We start from the raw sequence: 19,829 nt of genomic DNA on the forward strand, positions 1-19,829 counted from the left end.
GCTATGTATGATATGATGTCCAGGTAATTACTGAGCAGGATCTGAGGGTGTTGTCCATAACAGAAGGTTTAAAACAGTTAAATGATTAGATTCGTTATAGATAACTAGAATTTCTCTCAGTATAGTCCACATCTCCGCTTAGGTCCAGCAGTCCCCTTATGAAACCACATTTAAATTCACTAGATTCTGATTTTTATTTGAATATGCACCAAATTGGACGCACTCATAAATAATCCGATCTGAGAAATCAACGAAAATGTTAAGAAATGCACAATGTTTAAGAAAGTGAAAAACATTTCCTGGTCCCAAAATCTACATATTCTACATATTCACAGGCAGAATCTGTTTATAGAGATTATATATGATGTGATTCAAAGCCAACAAATAGACAAATTTACATTTATTGAAAATACTATGCTCTGTAGTCACAAACAATTTACATTTTTGAGAATTCACTGAAAAATACCAAAGATATGGCTTCATAAAATCTGTATGCTGAATTCATATAGTTATTTTAACATTAGCCACAGCTTTACAAAACGTATAACCATACAAACACTGGTGAGTTGTCCAGTTGTGAATATTATACATCTTAATAATCTAAAAATGCTCTTTTCATCAATACCATGTTTGTTACATCATAATAAACTACATTCAAACTGTGGTAATCCTCCTGATGTTCACAGGGTTTTCCTCTGACGGACTCGCCTGGCCTTGGATCTCAATGTGCAGAGACGGGTTGCTGGAGTACACGATATCAGGGACCTGTAGAACATCATTAAATTTAATTCTCAGGAACACAGTCACTGGAGAGGGCACAGTTCTTCTTTGTCTGTTGAATTAACGTTGGTCCATCAATGTACAAACGGGAAAGACCATCTCTAGTCGATTTGCCTTTAAGAAGCTACTGTAGAAACATGGTGGAGCACTATGGTGTCCGCGGTGGCAAGACCCACTGCACACTATGTAAATATATAAGTCTCATTCTAACAAAAACCCTAGGATTTTTAATTTAAGGTGGTTACACAGTCACTTTAACATAGTTATGAGAATTATATCCCATTTTCACAAACACATTCTTATCATTTCTACATCCTGTCTCTTTACCAACCCAGCCCTGAAAGGTTTGCGTGGTCCTACATTAGTGCAGCAGTGCCTCTGTGGATGTTTCTTTGAATTGTAATTACCAATAAAGTATGATGTGGAAGACAGCAATTCCCTTTAAAGGCCTCGAAGTGTGTTGTCCTCCACCCTCAGTACCTCCCAGATGAGGTAATCATATTGGTTCAATACTCCAGAGACAGTGAATCGGAGCTGAACTTGTGACCTTGTGTCCGAGCAGCTTCACAACACAGTTAATTATGAAAGGAAACTAAATAAGCCGGTCCACAAGAGGTGAGTTTCACCTTTCATTATTAGACACCAGGATATTCCACAAAGGCATCAATACAGTATAGTTATCCCGAATCTATGTGGCAATCAATTAGTCAATTACAGGTCAGGCCAACAGAAATCCCTCAGGCGGATTGATCTCATCAACATTGACATGTCAGGATCATGTGAAGGACATGAGAATATTTACAAAGTACAAAGACACACATTTTTCTCAATTTGTGTGTCAGTGACTTTACCCCTTCATGTAGGCCTGCAGACCATCACAATATTCAGATCATGTGCTACAATAATGGCGCTGCCACTCAGAGGACGCATTGGTAAGGGCATTATGTGGAAATCTATCAATTTGGATTCACACAGCGATGGATGATTTGAATTGTGCGACGTGAGGTCGGCTGGGGTGAGACAGAGCAGCAGGCCAGCTCTCTTCTGTTCTCAACAACGTTAGAGAAGCCAAAGCAGGAAGTCCATCTGCAGAATGACTGGACGCATTATTCAGCTTGGGTCGACTCCATCAGTCTTTCGCTATTTCTCTCTCACTCTCTCTCTCTCTCTCTCTCTCTCTCTCTCTCTCTCTCTCTCTCTCTCTCTCTCTGCCTTACCTTGTGAAAACTGGCAAAGTCCATCTTTCTACGAATTTCCATGATTAGCTCATTGTAATCTGCGTCTGCAGGGTGAGAAACAGCAGTTTAGCCTGATCTAACCTTGCAGCCCTTCTGACCATTACAGCCCACTTTGGAGTCAAAGTGCATCTCAGCAAAACAGCAAGGATTCAGGTCGAATTAGTCACTCAGAGGTCTGGGATGTGTGCAAAATAAACACTGCAAACCAAATATAAGTCGGTCTTTTCTTTACCTCTAAAAAATTATTCAAAATTAGGAATAAATGTAATTTGCATGATTTTGAAACCAGCTGATTATGTGGTTTGTAGCTGCTTAATTGATTAACTATTTGAGTAAAGCCAATTGTAAGTACCTGGCCCACTGGTTTGACGTATTTCGTGATCTGTGAAGTATACAATATGTTACTACTATGACAAAGCAAGGTGATAACCCACGGATTTAAAACACCAAACCAGCATTTTTGCATGTTTTAAACCATTTAAACCATGCTACAGTGTCTTCAACAGTTTTGAAATTGGGTTAACAGATCTTATAGTGAACGATGTGTTGCTTACTCACCTGTGGGACCCTCATTAGAGTATCCCAGGTTATCCTTCCCCTTGGTCGTCTCAGCAACCAGTTCTCTCCCAACCACCGATTGGATGAACCTGCAAATGCAGAAAAACCGTCCAATGGAGAAGATAACCTTTATATGAGATATGGTAGGGCCACTTAATCAGAGACCGCCTTGTTGTGGCCACAAACATTTCTCCTTCCTCCCACAGCTGCACTAGATCATTGGGCGGCTGCATTGTTGCGAAATGAACCTCATCATCATTTTTCACTGCGTTTTATTAGACACAACCCAAGAGCTCAACTCTCACTTCAATGTGCTCAATGGAAAAGCTATGAAATGAATTTCAGCTGAATGAGAAATGCTGACAAATACGAAGAAGAATGTATCTTCTTCTGAAATGAGCTAATGACCATTTGGATCTTAATCACAGTGTGACTAAATGTAATAGCTATTTAATGCATGTAATTTCAAATTGATGTCTTCAGTTCTCAATCTATAATGAGAAACAATTAAAATACATTCACGCTCAGAAACGAGTTATGAATATTGATTAAGATTCAAACTGATTTTATAGTAGCTTATTTTAAAGGTGTGGTAAGCGATTTTAATCCAATACACTTTTCCCTCATTTTAACTTAAGCCTTCACAGTTGATCTCATAAACTTCTCTTAGACATGCATTGAACTCCACAGATCCTCTGTTTTGTTTCTGCAGGAGGTGCATGTGCATGTGAGAAAGCATATCCCGAATGAGAGGTGGAGTGTGGGGGTGGATGACACTTCTAATATGCGACAGACGTGAACTCCGCAGAAGAGTTAATATCGCTTCCTGCCTCTACCTGCGACACCCGGCTGCTTCACCTCTCGCCTGAATAATGTGGAGGATGTGTGGCTGTTGTGAACGCGTTGTCATGAGTGTTTTGGACTCTTTTGTTGATGGTCTTTTCCTGTTTCTCCTTGTGTTTAGGTTTGTGTTTGGATTTGGGTTCTCCTTGAATTTTCAATTTCGTGTTTTATTTAGAAGTTTTGCTCCTTGTGTGTTTCCTACTTTACTTCCTGTCTTTGTCCCGTTTCCTGCCCCTGTGGTTGTCTGCACCTGTTCCTCATGTGTTTCACCTGTGTCCAATACCCCCCCCCCCCCCCTCCTCTCCACCGCCACCCCTGTGTATAGAAGTCTCTGTGCCTCCATTTGTCTGTGTCAGTTCGTTCTGTTGGGTTTTGTTGAAGCAGGTGGACCCAAAAATGCAGAGCAAAAGGGTAGTAAATCAAAAGAGTTCCTTTAATGTAAGGCAAAGTTCTTGCAGAGAAAAAAACAAATAAAAAAGTCCATAAACTCAAAAAGGCTAAAAGCAAAAACAAGGAAAACACTATAGGAGACACTAGGGAGAGAGAAGGGAACTGATGGAGGAGAAATGACGACAGGGTGGTGGAACAGCCATAAAAGACGAGGAACTAAAACTCTGTTGTCCATAATAAACCCAAAACTTTATAAAAGAGGCAAAGTCTAGGTCTTGAGTCCAGTCATGACACGCGTCTGTCCAGAGAACCTCCCGTTTACAATTCTCCCAATTTCATGTCTGAAAACAGCTAAAGTAAAGTTTTTCATTGTTTCAAAACGCCCCATAAAGCAAAATAAGTGGACGAAAAAGTTTTTCAATCTCACCATGTAGGGTCCTTTGCGCTTGGATCTGAAAGGTAAAAAGAAAATGAGGCATTAAGTTTTCAGAACTATTATGACCTATCATCTGCTCACTTTGTTATTCTCACTGCATTGACAACAGAACCATTGTGCTGGCTCACTGCATCAATATAAATGTCCCGCTGTTTATCAGTTTTGGGTTCTGTACTAATATCACAGCCTCCAGTCATTTTGAAATTCAGCAGTGAAAGCTAGAGCTGAGTGTTGATGAGTTTTGTAACGTGGCTTTGTGGTTGTCTCCGCTAAAGGTCCTCCTGGCCACGGAAAAAACACACACATAACAGTGGTGCAGATGGTGCTTTCCCCAGGAGAGATACAAACTGTTCCTCTTACCGGGGGAGAAATTGCCTTTGTCGTTATTTTTTAAAACCCTGCTGTCATGCCAACCAAAGTCTTTGAGGGTGAACATATTAGATCCCTTCTATTTTTCAAAATTTTTTCAAAGCATGCATTATTCCCTATTGAGATGGATTACCCAAAGAAAAGCTCAGTGGCTTGGACTTGAGCCAGATCGTCAAACATCCTCATAAAGTTAATTTCTCTTGTTCAGGGGTGTTACATAAAAGCTCGGAGACTGAAGCAAGGAGGGGGATGTAGATGGTATTAGAAGTTTCAGGTACAGACACAAACCTGGCACACCTGCCCTTTGATAATCCCTCAGCGCTGAACCATGACCATGATTTACAATGGTCCAGAATCAGTCACAGGGATTACACTGACTTTTAAATGTGTGACTCAGGGCCACTTTTTTGTTATCTCACACAAACAGGCCTCCGCCGCCTCCTTGCGCTAGAACAACGAGCCCCTCGGAGTAACATCTCGGCACCCTCCTGCTTTCCTGGCCAGACTTTTTTTTTTACAACATCATGCCGCCTCCAGAACGTGCTGGGGTATCGACCTCTCTGGTGGGAAACTTGATGAGTGGTCCCTCCACATCACAAATATTCCCTCCAAGTCAGGAGCTCTAAAGGAGTTGCAGTAAAACTGTCTCACGGTATGGTGAGTTTAAACCTTATTAATGGGTTTATACCATTTCCTGACCCACGAAAGACCCGGAGGGCTGTGAAGAAAGAGTTGGTACTGCTTTAGTCACCTCTTAAAAACAAAGTCTCAAAATGTTTCTCTTACAGGTATAGTTCAACATCTTGGGAATTATGCTCATCTTTTGTGCATAAATCTAAGAATAAAAATGACTGAGATATATGTATATCTAAATTGATAAAACGTTTATTCTCTCAAATGACGAGCAGAGTGCAATTTCACTGGTTGATAAAACCATTCAATTTCTATAGAAGTCCATGAGAAAATGACTCGTACTTCTCACTAGATAGTAAACCTTTCCCCTAAGGAGTTTATAGTCTAAATCGGTTGTTTCAAGTTTTCTTCAATACAGCCTGGGATTCACTTTGTAAATTATGGTCCCATTTAATGTAGGTGATAAAGTGTGGAAATCCATTACGCTGTGGAAACCGTGTGATAGACTAGAACCATCCCATGGGTGTTCTCAGGCTCTAGGTGAGGCTTACCCCTGTATCGTCCAAATATGGTCGCTTCTGGTCAGCTGAAGAATTAAAGTTTGTGTGACCCTAGGACAGAACCTTCTTTCAGTCTTTTTTAGCGTATTGTTTCAGATACATATTTACCATACCTAGTGGAATTAAAGGCTATAGATCCAGTATTCACTGCCATTAGATGTCATACTGGCACCACCCTCCTCGGGTATGTCCAAACAGTATGTCCATCTCTTGCAAGTGACTAACACCATTTTATGTAGTCAATATAAATGTATTTATGATTGTGTATATTGTGTTCAATTATTTGTATGTGTGTCAGACCTTATCCTTTTTCTTTCCTCTCCGTTATTATGCAGATATTGGACAGAGGAGTCAAGGTGTTGTTTAAATGCTCTAAACACTTAGAAACTTTAAAAATTGGAGGAGCATGTGAATGCACAGTAACAGCAGCATGATGTGCAGGTGTGTTTGTGTGCTCTGAGAGACGACAAACCCTTAGTCATGTTTACATCCCTACCTATCTGATATGGAGCCATCATGCTTCATAAATGTAGGTAGGGTCAATGGTTTCATAGGCAGGGACTACTGATGGCAGATAACAATACACACATAGAGGGTGTGGCTTTATTAGCTGCTCAGGATACGATAACTGCATTTTATCTTGATATTGAAAATTGTTTTCAGCAGCTGAACTTATATTTAAAGCCTCATTTATGTTTACCTTTTATTCTCCTCATCAAATATTTGCCAAAAAAACTGCATGGTGCTGTGTTTCAGTGGAGTGTATTGGAAATATGCAGACTCATCTGGAAGGAATGTGATGTATCAGGAGGACTTATGGTTCCCCTAGGTACAACTTCTGTCATTGTATCAACAATCCTTTTAGCAAACAGGTTGATAATCTGCTCAAGATCTCATTTCCCTCTAAACAACTGTCAACTCTTTCTCATATTTCAATGTCATTCATCAGACTGTCTCACTGATGCGGCTAACAAGCACTGAGACATAGTCCCTTCTTTTCTACAAAGCAGGCTCTCTCAAATGACTGTTTTACTGCAGCAATATTTATTAAATCAAACACCTGCAGTGAAAAAATGTCTGGTCTTACTCTGGTGGAACGACAGTCAGTGTATTGTGTTAGTATTTCATTTATTTCATATTATTTGAAAGCACAAGAGCATAAACGTCAAACTACATGATTTTAACAAGAATAAAAACAAAAAAATGTAATATAAGTTACAAATTAAATTACCCAAAAAATTGGATTTTATTTAAAGTCTTTTATGATTTATTGTTTTCTTTTCTTCTTTTTGTTTGTGTGTGTGTGTGTGTGAATATTGTTTAAATTATATATTTATACTTGCAGGAACATTGTAAAGCTCTTCAATCCTTTTGCATCTGACTGTGTGTATGCTCTGAGAGAAATCAGACTGCATGAAAAGAAACCCTGCACTGCAGCACTACCGCAATCGTCTTAATTAATATGATACCGCAATTTCCAAAAATACAGTGAGTTACTGTACGAGCAATCTACCCACAATTCCATGCAATTTGTGGTTTTTAACTCTAAAAATACTGCAAAGATTAACAATGTGCCTTGTTTTTCATGGCGATAATTATTCCTTCCTGTCTTGACTTGTCGAACACACACATACCACCGTAACCTCTTTGCTACTGCTTTTTCCAGAGAAGGAACGCTTTCTGCTGACAACTAATGTTCCGCCTTTGTCAGAAAAAATATAGCGTGCCCTTGGTGAAGGCCAGCACGGGGGGGGCAATGCCGAGTCACAGCATGTAACCACCCATCTTCTTCATTATACTTTAATCACAGTTTCTTTACAGGAAAGATGTAGGGGGAGGTGACATTCAATTTACCTGCAGCAATTTAAGGAAGAGAAAAGTGCCTACTTGCTTGTCTCCTCTGTCTGTAGCAGAGGACAATGCAGATGCCGAGCAGGAGGAGCAGCAGAAGAGCAGAGAGGGAGGCAGTCGCTGCCAGCAGGACCGTGCAGTCATCAGCTTCCTGCACCACCTCTGCAACTGAAGAGGGGAGGTCACGTCAGTGTTGTGGTGAAAGAAATGCTGAAGCTAGTGTTGTTACTTTGCAATTCAATTACAGATTTGCAGACATGGTGTAAAGAAAGCTGCGTTTGATATCCTGTTTTAATTTGCAGTGGCGGGCAAAAGAGAGAAACAGTTCAGTCGCGTGGAGTCGAAGAAAATGCTACAGTGACAGCTCCAAATGGAATATGATGTTTTTATTTTACAAGCAGTGCAAACTCATGCAGTGTCGATGTGCCACTTGCTATTCCACTCTGCTCTTCAATAATAATGCTGAGTGATGATTCACCAGTTTCCCCAAAATAAGGAGGGAACAAAATGAAACACACAAAGGGAAACATGCAAGAGAAGGAAAGAAATTAAGAGAGAGAGAACTGAAATAGGACAGAACAAGCAGTGAAGGGAAGCTCTTACTGTGCATTCACATGCATGTAGTCATGTTATGTAAACATATAATATATAACTTTGGCCACTAGGAGTCTTTCAATCAAAACAAGTCTAAGAGTGACTGCCTACTTTTACAATGGCCGTGGTTCCTAAAAACCTTTAAAAAAATTTTGTACATAGTTTTTAAGACTGAAGGGAATACACATCCCATGAACCATCATGAATGATCACTTTCCAATCACTTTCAGTGCGTAATCTTGTTAATTTTGTGTTGCAATATATTGTAATTTGTGCCAAGTATGTACACAGTGTTTCATATACTGTAATAGTGACACAATTGTATGGCTCAAAACCTCTATTCAGCAAATTAATGGGTTGTTTACTTTGCCTTTTACCTTGAATCAAATAGGGGATTTGACTGAGTTTGAACAAAATGGATAATGTAAATAATTCAAAGACATTTTATTATTGTTATTATTAAATATTCTCTTTGTGTGAAACATGGTGAAATACAGTGTTCCAGTCTCACCCACTGTCAGACGGACGCTGCTCTTCAGTGGCGTGGTGAGGGCAGACACGGAGACCAGACAATCCACTTCAGAGCTCTTTGCCGCCATCACACTGAGGTTGCTGCTCACAGTGAAGAGGCTCTTCCCCGACTCTTCACTGCTGATGTTGTATTCACCCTGGCTCACCTGCACACCATCCCCCACAGAGAGAGGAGCATTAGGATTTACTGTTAATTCAAATCAGGAAGTCTGCTCCCACTGACCAGAGTTATCCTGTAAATACACCACACACAACTATTCATCCAACAGGACTGATGATGCTGGGCAAGGTGTGTTTCTCTCTGCCATATGTTTTTAATGGTCCAGTGTGTACGATTTAGGTGAAAGGGATCTTTTGGCAGAAGTTTTATAAAAAATAATCATAGCAATCTTCTGTCACTAGTGTGTTTCATCTCAATTATAGGAATCGTTGTTTTCTTCACCCGAGAACAGGCCTTTTATATTTAAATACTTTATATTCTCATCGGGGGCAGGTCCTCTTTACAGAGGCCACCATGTTTTTACAGTCATCAAAACTGGACAAACTAAACACCTTTTAGAATTTTTATGACAACTGAAGACTTCCACAGGTAGGGTGAGGTGAGGGGTATTCAGCTGCAACATGCAACTTCACCACTAGATGTCCCAAAATTCTACTCACTGAACATTTAAGTTGTAGAAAAGAAGTTCAGCTCTTCCTCTGTTCAGAGGCGGGACAGGGTATCCTACTAAATGGCAAGATGAAGTTCACACTACAACTTTTTAGATTAACATTATTATAATCATTGACGTTGTTGAGGCCATCTTATTTCTGAATTGTAATGCAGAAACATAATCTTCTGCAACAAAAGTAAGGTGAGATTTGAGCTAGAATCGCTCTTGACCCACTATTTTATTCTATTTTCTGTGAGCAGAGCAGCATAGTCTGGAGGGGTGTACAGTAAGGAGGATGGAACAATCAAATCCTCTGACATATTCTCTAAAAGCAGTGCATGCATCACTATGACAAACTGACTGTTTCCAGGAAGAGAATTCAGGCCACCACCTCAAAATATAAATTTAAGGGGTAAAAAGAAAAAAGTTGAAAGTAGTTTTTTTTACCAAATGCAATTTTAAAAAACTATACTGGGGTAAGATACAGCTAATACACTGATAGGGACATATACATGTCAGTTATGATTTATGCAGCTAGAATTCACTATATTGTCTCAAAGGGGTTTTTACAATATTTTCAGCATATATCATAATCTCAGACCTGCAGATAATGATGTGCAGTCACGTAGTTACCTCCTTGTCATTCACCAGCCAGTACAGACTGGGTACAGGATACCATCCTGCTGCTTGGCATTCAAATATCACCGACTTCCCCTTGAAGGCCAACTTGTCGTCCCCCGAGACTTTGACGATGCCCTTTTCTGCAAGCAGAAGAAAATACATTAACAGACTGGAATTTTGTGCTTTTCATATTAGGGTTAGGGTTATTATATAAGTGCCTACATGTGAAGGTTAATCATGTCTGTATATTCCTCTAGATGTGTGTGTGTGTATATTTAACAGATTTTTATCATCAGTCACCTTTTGAAATTCATGTAGCTGCATGCATGTGTATCTCTCCGTTGCCTGGTGAATAATTTTCTTTATCCCCCTTCATTTTCCTCCCTGGCATCAAATAAGCTACTTAAGGCCCCTGAGAGATACAGTATCTCATCTGGGAGGTCTATTGTCTGGAAGCTGATGGAGGCAACAGACAATTGCTTTTGACAGGAAGATAATTACAGGAGCTTCACCGCTTTGTCTAAGCGAAGGACATGCCAGTGTTGATTTAGATTCAAATCCTCAGACGTTTTGTGCACATTACTGGCCGTCCCTTTTCTCCAGCTGCCTTTTATTTAATGCCTGATTTGGTTTCATAAACATTGTCCCGTTCCAAGTCTTGACAGCACCCGGTTCTGATTGTGGACTCCAGGTGCTCTCTGAGAATCTCGGCACCGGCGGGTGAAGGTTGGCGAGGAACCAGCAGCCTTATTTGCACTGATTGGGGGGTGGGGGGGGGGGCACCTCATGGCTGATGAATACATCTGAATAGGAAATGAACGCCAGTTCTTCCTCCCAAAGCTCCACTCTAAGTGATCTAAGTTTTCACAAGGGTTGTTAATTACTGTAGGGGAAACTCTTTGGGCTGCACTGGCGAGCTGTGTGAAGCGGGGAATCCCCAGCTTATTCTGATTTCAGTGATTTTCAAGTAAGGGACTTTAATGGGGAAATTGCAGGCAGCTTTAAAAGGTGTAGTTATTGATTCTGGGAACAACTGTTGATGCTTGAAAACAAATAAACTCCAATGCTGCTTCAGAAGGTGGCTAATCACTTATCTCAATAAGATGCAATTAGCCACCACAGACCTTAGTATTATAAGTCAACAATATGCGAACTCCGCATTTACACCAATTACAAATTCAATGACCAGAATCAACCACAACTGCTTGTGCATGTCTGTCCTTGAAAAGATGACAGTCAGACCCTGATGTACCATCACAGCTGCACCACCGGTGTTAATGGCTGCTTCCTGCTCGGACAATGTTATGTACCGGTGCGTGGTCGCAGCAGCCAACAGCGCCATCCAGAGGCAACTCCCTGTCATCTTTGTTGGGTTAGCCTTAGTCCGTGGTGACTAAGTACTTAGAATTTGGAGAGCTACTGTGACAATCTATGTTGCTGTTGTCTAAAATAGTGTTATGCTGTCCTGTCGGCCGGCATTTTTGTCTTTCTTCAGTGCAGAGATAAGACTGGACTAGTGTGTGTCCGCATGCATCTTGTGTTGTGTGACAGTATATAACATGCACTTTATGTGTGGTTGCAGATTTATTCCAATTGGGATGTGGGACACAATTCCTCTACAATTACCACATCCATGTTCTCTGTTATCTGATTTATAAGACATCTGGTCATCTTCAGATCAAGTAAAAAGGCGTGCGAGCACATATTGATTCGTCGAAGTGAAAGGATTGTGCGTTTGAGTGAGCGAGAGACACAAGCATGAGGGGGTGGGGGGAGGGAGGGCAGTGACGTTCATATTTACTGCATCTTCATATTGGACAATTAAAGCAGGGAGTGCGGATGATGGCATCAAGAGTCAACCAGCCCTGTGTGGATTTGTGGCCCTGTCCCAACAGTATATTTGAGGCTGCAGAGCACAAATCACAGGCAGAGTTGCTGACTGTTAACCGGCCATGCCAGGATGCACAATTAATTCAAAGGCTGTGTCAGGCCATATGATCCTCTGCATCCAGTCTGGAGGGCCTGATTCACCATACACTCCTGTTAATGGCTGCATATGTCAGTGGGGATTTGTGGCGCTGGCAGCAATGAGGGCTCTCAGTAATATATTGGAGGCGAAGGATCATTGGTTTTTGTCCCCCCCCTCGCTTTTTGCAGAGCGAATGTTTCCAGGCCGAGCTTGTTTTTAGCTGAGCTCTCAGTTTGGTTTGTACACACTGTTATTTGACTTCTCAATAAAGTTGTATTAAAACACCACCCATATATTTTTCAAAATATAGTTAGTTTGCTAGAACAACCCAAAGAATTAGGACTCAAAGATCTCATTTGAAACCTTTATATATTTATGTGATGATAATTTACACAAATAATTACCAAATTGATGCCAATAATGACAAAATGTATTTCTAAGAGATAGTAAAGATTGAATTATACCATAGGTTGTTTTTAAATTGCCTATTGGATTTGTTTGAACTTTCTGTTATAAGTTTATGGAATGAATGAACAGTAATGTAATGTAATAATAACATTCAATTACTGATATCTGTAAAGAGCTACATTCTTGGTCTCTTAAAACAGGCATATTGATATTTGGGACTGTTCAGAATTTCTATATTTAAATTGATTCGACCAGTGAAGAAAAATCAGACATCCTTCCCTTCAGCAAAATTGTCAACTGTATAGCATGAAAACTTATTCTGGTCTCTCATTCACCTAACTTACACACCAATAATCAGGTGAAACCATGAAACCAATAAATTAGGAATTTAAAAATGGAAAAATAATGTGTTTCTCTGCAGAATTTTGAAATTAATAATTTACATAAAGTTGTGTAATCTTTAAATAAATTTGAGGAAATGCATGTATAATAAGAATGCCTCTGCCAAACTCTTAATATAATTTCTGTAAACTTATTGTTTTTACACTTGTAAAGAGCTATTTGATTTATGATCATTTACAGTTTTTGTTTTGCAGTCTGCTGTCAGTCCATTTCTGTTCATATTTGTTGACAGTGTACAATCACTTATCTGTATCCATCTATCACCTATGCTGCCTTTCCTTTAATGATTGTGGGGGGTGCTGGATCCAATCCCAGCTGACATTGGGCAAGAAGTGAGTTATCACAGCAACATAGAGACAAACTACCCTCCACACTACAATTCACAATTATGGTCAACTTAGAGTCTGCAATTGACCTAACCTCATATCTGTATGTCTGTGGACCGGGGGGGAGAACATGCAGAAACTCCACACAGAAAGGCTAGGATTCAAACCAACAACCCTCAAGCTGTGAGGTGACAGTGGCCACATTAAATGCAGAAATATATTTTCTTTGATAATTCCTGTGAGGGAAATCCCAAACCTTAACCTGCTGGTTCACACTGCAGTGCATTCAGAGAGGATTCTGTAAATCTTGCTTCCTGCTCCAGACCTGTTGGGTTCAACACTTTCCAGCTGGTAAGTAGAATTGGATTGGAATTGGACTGATAAGTGTTTGGCCATCCAATTCACCACCTCCCACGCTATCATTAACAATGTCACAAGAACCATCAAACATGCCGGGGTAACTGTGTTCCACCACGCACACCTAAATGATTTCCCGGCCTACACACTTTTATTGATCTCTCAGTTACAATGCACCTGTTATTACAGAAAATTGAAAACTTTGATTCTATTAACTCCACTCTGCAAACCAGCTAGAGCACTTAATTAGGACGTGTCCCTTAAATCCACAACAATATGATGTATTTTTTGTGCTCTTTGTTGTTTTTAGTGGAGACAGCAGTGTGTGGGTGTGCAGCATCAGAGCTGCTACACAACCATTGCTTCGTCCCTTCATTTACCTCCTTTTCGAACATGAACCGTTTATTTCTGCACTTTCTCACACTGCAATGATTTTCAAGAGATGTGCCATCTGCTTAGTTTCCTCCCAGTGTGTGTGCATGCCTGTACTTATATCTTTGTGAGGACCATTTTGAGCCTATAGACCTTATGGAGAGATACATTTTGGGAGAGGCAGGACATTTTGTCCGTTCCTCACTTTTTCAAAGAGCTGATCGAGGGTTCTATGTGCAGCGCTTTTTCTATCACAGGCCATACACTGTTGGCACAGCCATCAGGGGCAATTTGGTGCTCAGAATCTTGCCCAAGGATATTTCAGAATGCAAAATGGACAAGCAGTCTATCAAACCACTGACATTCTGATTAATGGATGACCCACTATACCCCCTGTGTCACAGCTTCCCCTTTACATGTAGTTGTGGCGTTTAAGGTTATGGTAAGGTACAAGGGAATTCATTATGCCAAAGAGTGTCCTCATTAAGACACTAGTAGAAGACAATGTTTGTGTGTGTGTGTGTGTGTGTGTGTGTGTGTGTGTGTGTGTGTGTGTGTGTGTGTGTGTGTGTGTGTGTGTGTATGTGTGTGTGTGTCTGTCTGTATTTATATAGAGCTTTTGTAGATGATCAGCAGTTTATAGTACAGTTCTGTCATTCACCCGTTCACAAACACATTCATAGATCTGCTGTACTTTCTCTATCACACATCACCCACACACTGCTGGGACAGCTGTCAGGGGTAATTTGGGGTTCAGTAACATGTCGAAGGACACTTCAGCAGGTGGGATGGATCGAACCGCCAACCCACTGGTTAATGGATGACCCACTGTACCGCCTGAGTCACAGCCGTGTGTGAGAATAAATCACACAGATGCACTTAATAACTCCGACGATGTACTCTCACACAAACACGTACACACGAACACACAGACCTTGTACGAACAGGTTTGCTGTTCTTCTGTCGATGCCCTGAAGGTCACAGGTCACTTGTCCCTGGTTGTACCTCTCTGTGCTGTTCAGGACAAACACCCAGCTGTCTCCCTTGGAGCCAGATACTTCCTCAGCTGTCACATTATTGATGAGGGACGGCAGGACACCGTACACCTTCGAGATGGTGACCGCCGCTGTTCCGTTCAGCAACCACACCATCGCGGTCCACTTGGAGTTGGAGGCGCTGCAGGTAAACCGAGCCTCCTCCCCTCGCAGGACAGTCAGTGTGTCTGGGTTCAGCTTCATCTGTGCTCCAGCTGTTGAAGGTCCAAACATAAACAGAAATAAACCACGGTAACTTTAGTCACATCAATGTGATGCTGAGTCTGAGAACAGATCCCTTCACCAGGGTTAGGGTTAGGGTTAGGGTCAAACCGTGTCAACGGCGAAGGTTCATCCTTCGCCAAAGGAGACGAAGTTGTCATAACTCCACTTTGCATTGTCCTATCACCACCAAACATCTGTCTCATGATCAGAGTCCAGCCCTGAACAGCTCTATGTGTCAATATTTCCTCAGTCATTATTTAATGTTTTCAAGCAAAATGCATGCAACGCTTCAAAATGCATGTGCTCGGGCCCACCCAGTGCTGCTTTGCAGTCCTAGAAATTTTTGAAATAGTATTTTACAGTTGGTACTTTCAAGGATTGAGCAATCCTGGTTATTAGGGCACGAGCACCAATGGTGAGAGGCCGTATTGAAATTGAAAGGATTATTATTAGGACCCGACCACCGACATCGGTGGGAGGCCCTATTGAAATTTAAATGATTAATATTATTAATAATTATTAATGATTGGATTTCCCTCTGCAGTGGAAATGACCAAGGGTGGATCCCATTCAATTTTGGTGCAGATTTAAACTTACACTTTCTTTAAAGTTGCAAGATATTGTGTTTTTCAAAATTTTCTTTCATTTCTAAATGAATATTTTACTGATCTTAATGATGACCAAAATCTCGGCCATGTGAATTCAGATTTAGGTTTCATTGAGGGACTGTGGGGCTTTGGTGGAGGTATGAGCTTTCTGAGTTCCATTCAAATTTGTATTATTTTGGAAGAGACATTGCCTGCAAAGGTGAAGGAAAAGCATAAATATGGAGGAGACTCAGTGACCAGTAAGTCGACAGATCCATTCAGTTAGTTCAGGGCCCCGGACAAACTGAAGAATTCAGTGATGTTGTTTTATTCATCGCTTCATGAGCCAAATGAAGGTGAAAAATTCAGAGGAGGATGTCGGCCCCTTGTCTGATGTAGAAATCTGAGTCTTGCCAGAGGATCAAGTGTGTGTCACTTACAGAGAACCTTGTCAGCACAATCAAGACATGGAGAACAAGTGAAGTAAGAGTGCAGAGATAAATTAAATAGGGCTGAAAGGGATGAAGAGATAAATGAAAGAGAACAACGGCATCACTCCCTACCCGTCTGTTTCTTAAAGCTGTTGTCAAAATGTCTGATTGGCTGAATGGGATGAATGAGGGAAAACAAGATTTCAGTTTGATATAGGTAACAGTACAAGGAAAAGTGTTGGACGAGAAGGACACGTCAGCTCAGCAATGCAATGAGAGCAATGTCATAGAGAATAAGAAGTAAGCTAGAGAGAGATTTTTTTTTTTTAAAGCAAGTAAAGAGCTGATTTAAAGAATTAAACACAATAGTATATAAATTAGAGGAGGCATGTGGTAAAGCAAAGTGACAAGTTTATACTGTACGGGTTTATGTATATAAAGTTATTGCACATTTTCCAGAGGTGAACCATGATTTACGAGAAAAAATAATGCATGGCTGTCACTCTGCAGGGTTTTAACAGTAACCTACAGACATCTATAAAGATGCAAGGGTCGCATGATAGGGGCTAAAATATTCGATAAGGAGACATTCATAACCAAGTATACACTAACACACACACACACACACACACAGATGCACACATCCTATTTAATTTAATTACAATCTTTCAAATCTGTGTGTTTTTCTTTTGCAGAAAAATGAAGGAGATGTGGAATTAGCATTAATGGTGAACTGTGAAATATGACCTAACATGTTCATGCCGCAGCACTGGAGGGTGATGTATCACTTGTTTGTGGCATGATAACTGTGTTACCTTCTAAAGCCAGCGGTGCAGACTCATCAATGCTGCATATGTTTAGGAAATCAGGTCTGAGAAATATGTAGGCCGGCCCATAGAGCTATTTCTTTTCATCTCAATCGGAGAAAGGCAGATTTATCAGCAGCATTTTTGCAAGATGCTTTTAGGACCATGAACCAGTGACTGCGGAGTCACATACACACTGGTAAAATCTTAACTTATAAGTCTATTAACTGAATAGGCAGCCATTTTGGAGAAGACGAATTGTTTAGTTCCGATTGATTGTCGGAGGGTTTAATCAGAGGGGTTCCACCATTAAACACACCACAGCAGTGAATAAAGCTGTTAACACACACAGATTCCTGTCCCCTGTGATACATCACCATGCATGGAAGCTGCTGTGTTTCTCACAAGCTGACCTCTCACCTTGAATCCCGAAGGAAAGTAGCAGCACCAACAGATGAAGCACCATCATTCAACACATGGAAGGCCCTGAAATGAAAGTTAGTGAATCATTACATCTGCCAACGAGTTAATGTTTTCATTGGCATTTATTCAAGGGTTGGCAAGATTACTCAAAAGCTACCTAACCCATTTACATACAATTTTGTGGAGGGCTGGAGTGAAGGGCCCCGCTAAAGTTTGGAGTGGATCTGGATAAACAGGCTGGCATTTTTTCTTTAACATGACGAGATAGGGTGTTCGCCTTGTTGGAGGTTTGTGCTCTCTGCGTGACTTTGTTGTTCCGAGGACCATAGTTGATCATAAGCTCAGGATTTTAGCCAAGCTAGTCACACGGATCCATGACAGTGTGAGTCTGTTGGTTCACTCCAGACGTAAATATCTTATCGGACACACTGCCACTAAATGTGATGCAGGTGCCAGCATTGCCATTAGGATATGCCTTCATAACTTTGGTGATCCCCTTAGCTGCTATCATTCAAAGTTTTCTCTTATGCTGGGAAATACTTCAACATGTAGAGGAGGGACTGGCTGAAAAGTGTATTTAGGCATTAATGTTTCTCAAAGGATAAATATGACTGATTCAGTCAAAGCTTAGATTTTTCCTGTGGAGCCAGAATCAGGATTATATTTGAGGTTTTAATTAAAATTTCTCAACAGCAAATAATGGATCCTTTTAGTGAAATAAAAAAAAATTCTTATTGATTACAAATATTCTAAAATACAACCAAATTCGGGGTTTACCTAAAGTTATGTACATCAATACAACAGATACAGGACTTAAAGGTCCAGTGTGTAAGATTTAGGATAGAGGGATCTATAGGCAGTTATTCAATATAAAATAATTCGATGTTTTCACTAGAAAACATCGCTAAATTGAACTAATTGTTGTTTTCTTTACCCCTAGAATGGGCCTTTTATAGTTAAAAATGTAATATTTACATCAGGAGCGGGTCCTTCCTACAGGGGGCCGTGTTTTTTTTTACAGTAGCCCAGACTGGACAAACTAATCAGCTGTTTGTGACAACTGAAGGTCACCACAGGTTCTCTTTCATGTTTGGAACGGGAGGGTGAGGTGACGGGTGTTTAGCTGCAACATGACACTTCACCAGCACAGTACAATTGCAATAAAGGCTTTCTATTAAATTCTATTAAATTCTATTCTATTCTATTGAATACATATTACTCTCTGATCACTACATCACACAGAGGATATTTCAATATTGTCAAAGTGCAAGGAAGTCAAAACAGCAGGAACGTGACGACATTTTCTTGATCTTGAGAGAACTCTAGTACCACGACTTTTTACAAGCTGGATCCGTTCAGTGGATTTCTGGGGCAGACAAGGTAATTTAGTCAATTTAAGAAGTACACTGTTCCCATCGGCTGTAAACAAGCAGCTTTCGTATCCTTGAATATTAACAAAGCAACTCCTAAGTGTTATTTGTTGTATGGAAAGAGAAGAAAAAAAGGTTTACGTCAAAGCTCAATATTAACCTAGTATTTTCTTTCATTTATAAAATAAAAACACTACTGTAACCAGTAAAATGACTATAAAAAGCAACATCTCTTGAATACAACTGAAGCTCATCTTACGCTTAAAATGAAAGACATTAGTATTATCTATGTGTGTGACTCACCTCAGTCCAATGTCTGTGTGGATGAGCAGCTAGCGTCGCACACAGTGGATTCATGTCAACAGTGCTGCTTCTTCCTCATGCCTGGTGCTCTGCCATGTCGCCCCAAAACAGTCCCGTTAAATATTAGCAGAGTCGGAAAAGGGAACTTTGTCCTCTGCAGATGTATAAGTACACAGAGTGACTCACACTGCAAACAATGCCCCCTGTAAGTCCCCCAGTTCCCAGGGGCCCTGAGACCAGGCCCCCCTCCTCTTCACATGAATGCATTCAGACACACTAAATGATGTATGATTTTAAAAAAAGATGACAGGTTAGGTAATTAAAACAAATATTAGAAAACCTTTGGCAACTTGTATTTTAGAGGGGGAAAACATTATTTTTACCCTCTTGAGAGTAAGGGCCAGGTCCATGGCTAGCAAAAGTTTGTTTCGCTTTTGATACTTTCATATTAGATTTAGCTGTTAATACTTAATATAATTTTAAGTAGAGTATTTTTGTATCAGTGCTCTTTTCAACTCTCCATACTTTGTTTGTCTTGACATACTTACAAACAAAGAACAATTCCTTGCCTCTTATTTTTACTTACAGTGGGGTTCTTGTAGTCGACAGGCTATTATAACTATATTTAGCATATAAACAATGCTGAAGTAGTGCAGTGGGATAACTAGAGTACATGATTGGCCATTTCTTTCCATGTCATCTAATAATAATTCACTTCACTTCACTTTATGCCTCCACCCAGAATCACTGGGGACAAGG

At 40.4% G+C, this 19,829-nt stretch overlaps 1 protein-coding gene across 9 annotated transcripts; it reads right to left on the reverse strand.

The window, feature by feature from the left end:
* Positions 1–385: 385 nt before the first annotated feature.
* On the reverse strand, positions 386–19,179 carry igsf5b (immunoglobulin superfamily, member 5b). Of its 9 annotated transcripts, none has more exons than XM_061072887.1 (11): positions 19,071–19,177; positions 17,395–17,460; positions 14,826–15,140; positions 10,070–10,197; positions 8,764–8,929; positions 7,695–7,826; positions 4,237–4,261; positions 2,577–2,665; positions 2,371–2,400; positions 1,998–2,062; positions 386–765 (listed from the first exon to the last, which is right to left on the reverse strand). In XM_061072887.1, exons 2-11 carry the CDS (start codon positions 17,441–17,443, stop codon positions 655–657), a joined length of 1,110 nt encoding a protein of 369 aa, XP_060928870.1. In that variant the 5' UTR covers positions 17,444–17,460; positions 19,071–19,177; the 3' UTR covers positions 386–654. The 9 variants fall into 9 exon arrangements, with proteins under 9 accessions (XP_060928870.1, XP_060928872.1, XP_060928873.1 ...); XM_061072889.1 differs by lacking the exon at positions 19,071–19,177 and adding an exon at positions 16,301–16,340 and having other exon boundaries at positions 17,395–17,452; XM_061072892.1 differs by having other exon boundaries at positions 696–765; positions 8,768–8,929; positions 19,071–19,179.
* Between the last annotated feature and the right edge of the window lie 650 nt (positions 19,180–19,829).

This window comes from Limanda limanda, chromosome 6, assembly GCF_963576545.1.
Source record: "Limanda limanda chromosome 6, fLimLim1.1, whole genome shotgun sequence".
In the NCBI taxonomy this organism is placed as follows: domain Eukaryota; kingdom Metazoa; phylum Chordata; class Actinopteri; order Pleuronectiformes; family Pleuronectidae; genus Limanda; species Limanda limanda.

What these genes read in the sequence shown, in the direction of transcription:
- igsf5b (XM_061072887.1), bottom strand. Translation starts at nt 17,443, where the DNA reads ATGATGGTGCTTCATCTGTTGGTGCTGCTACTTTCCTTCGGGATTCAA. An exon ending in AGCAAACCTGTTCGTACAAG is followed by an intron (nt 10,198 to 14,825) that starts GTCTGTGTGTTC and finishes TTCTGCTTGCAG; the next exon opens with AAAAGGGCATCGTCAAAGTC. An exon ending in CAGACAGAGGAGACAAGCAA is followed by an intron (nt 4,262 to 7,694) that starts GTAGGCACTTTT and finishes TTTACCTTTCAG; the next exon opens with ATCCAAGCGCAAAGGACCCT.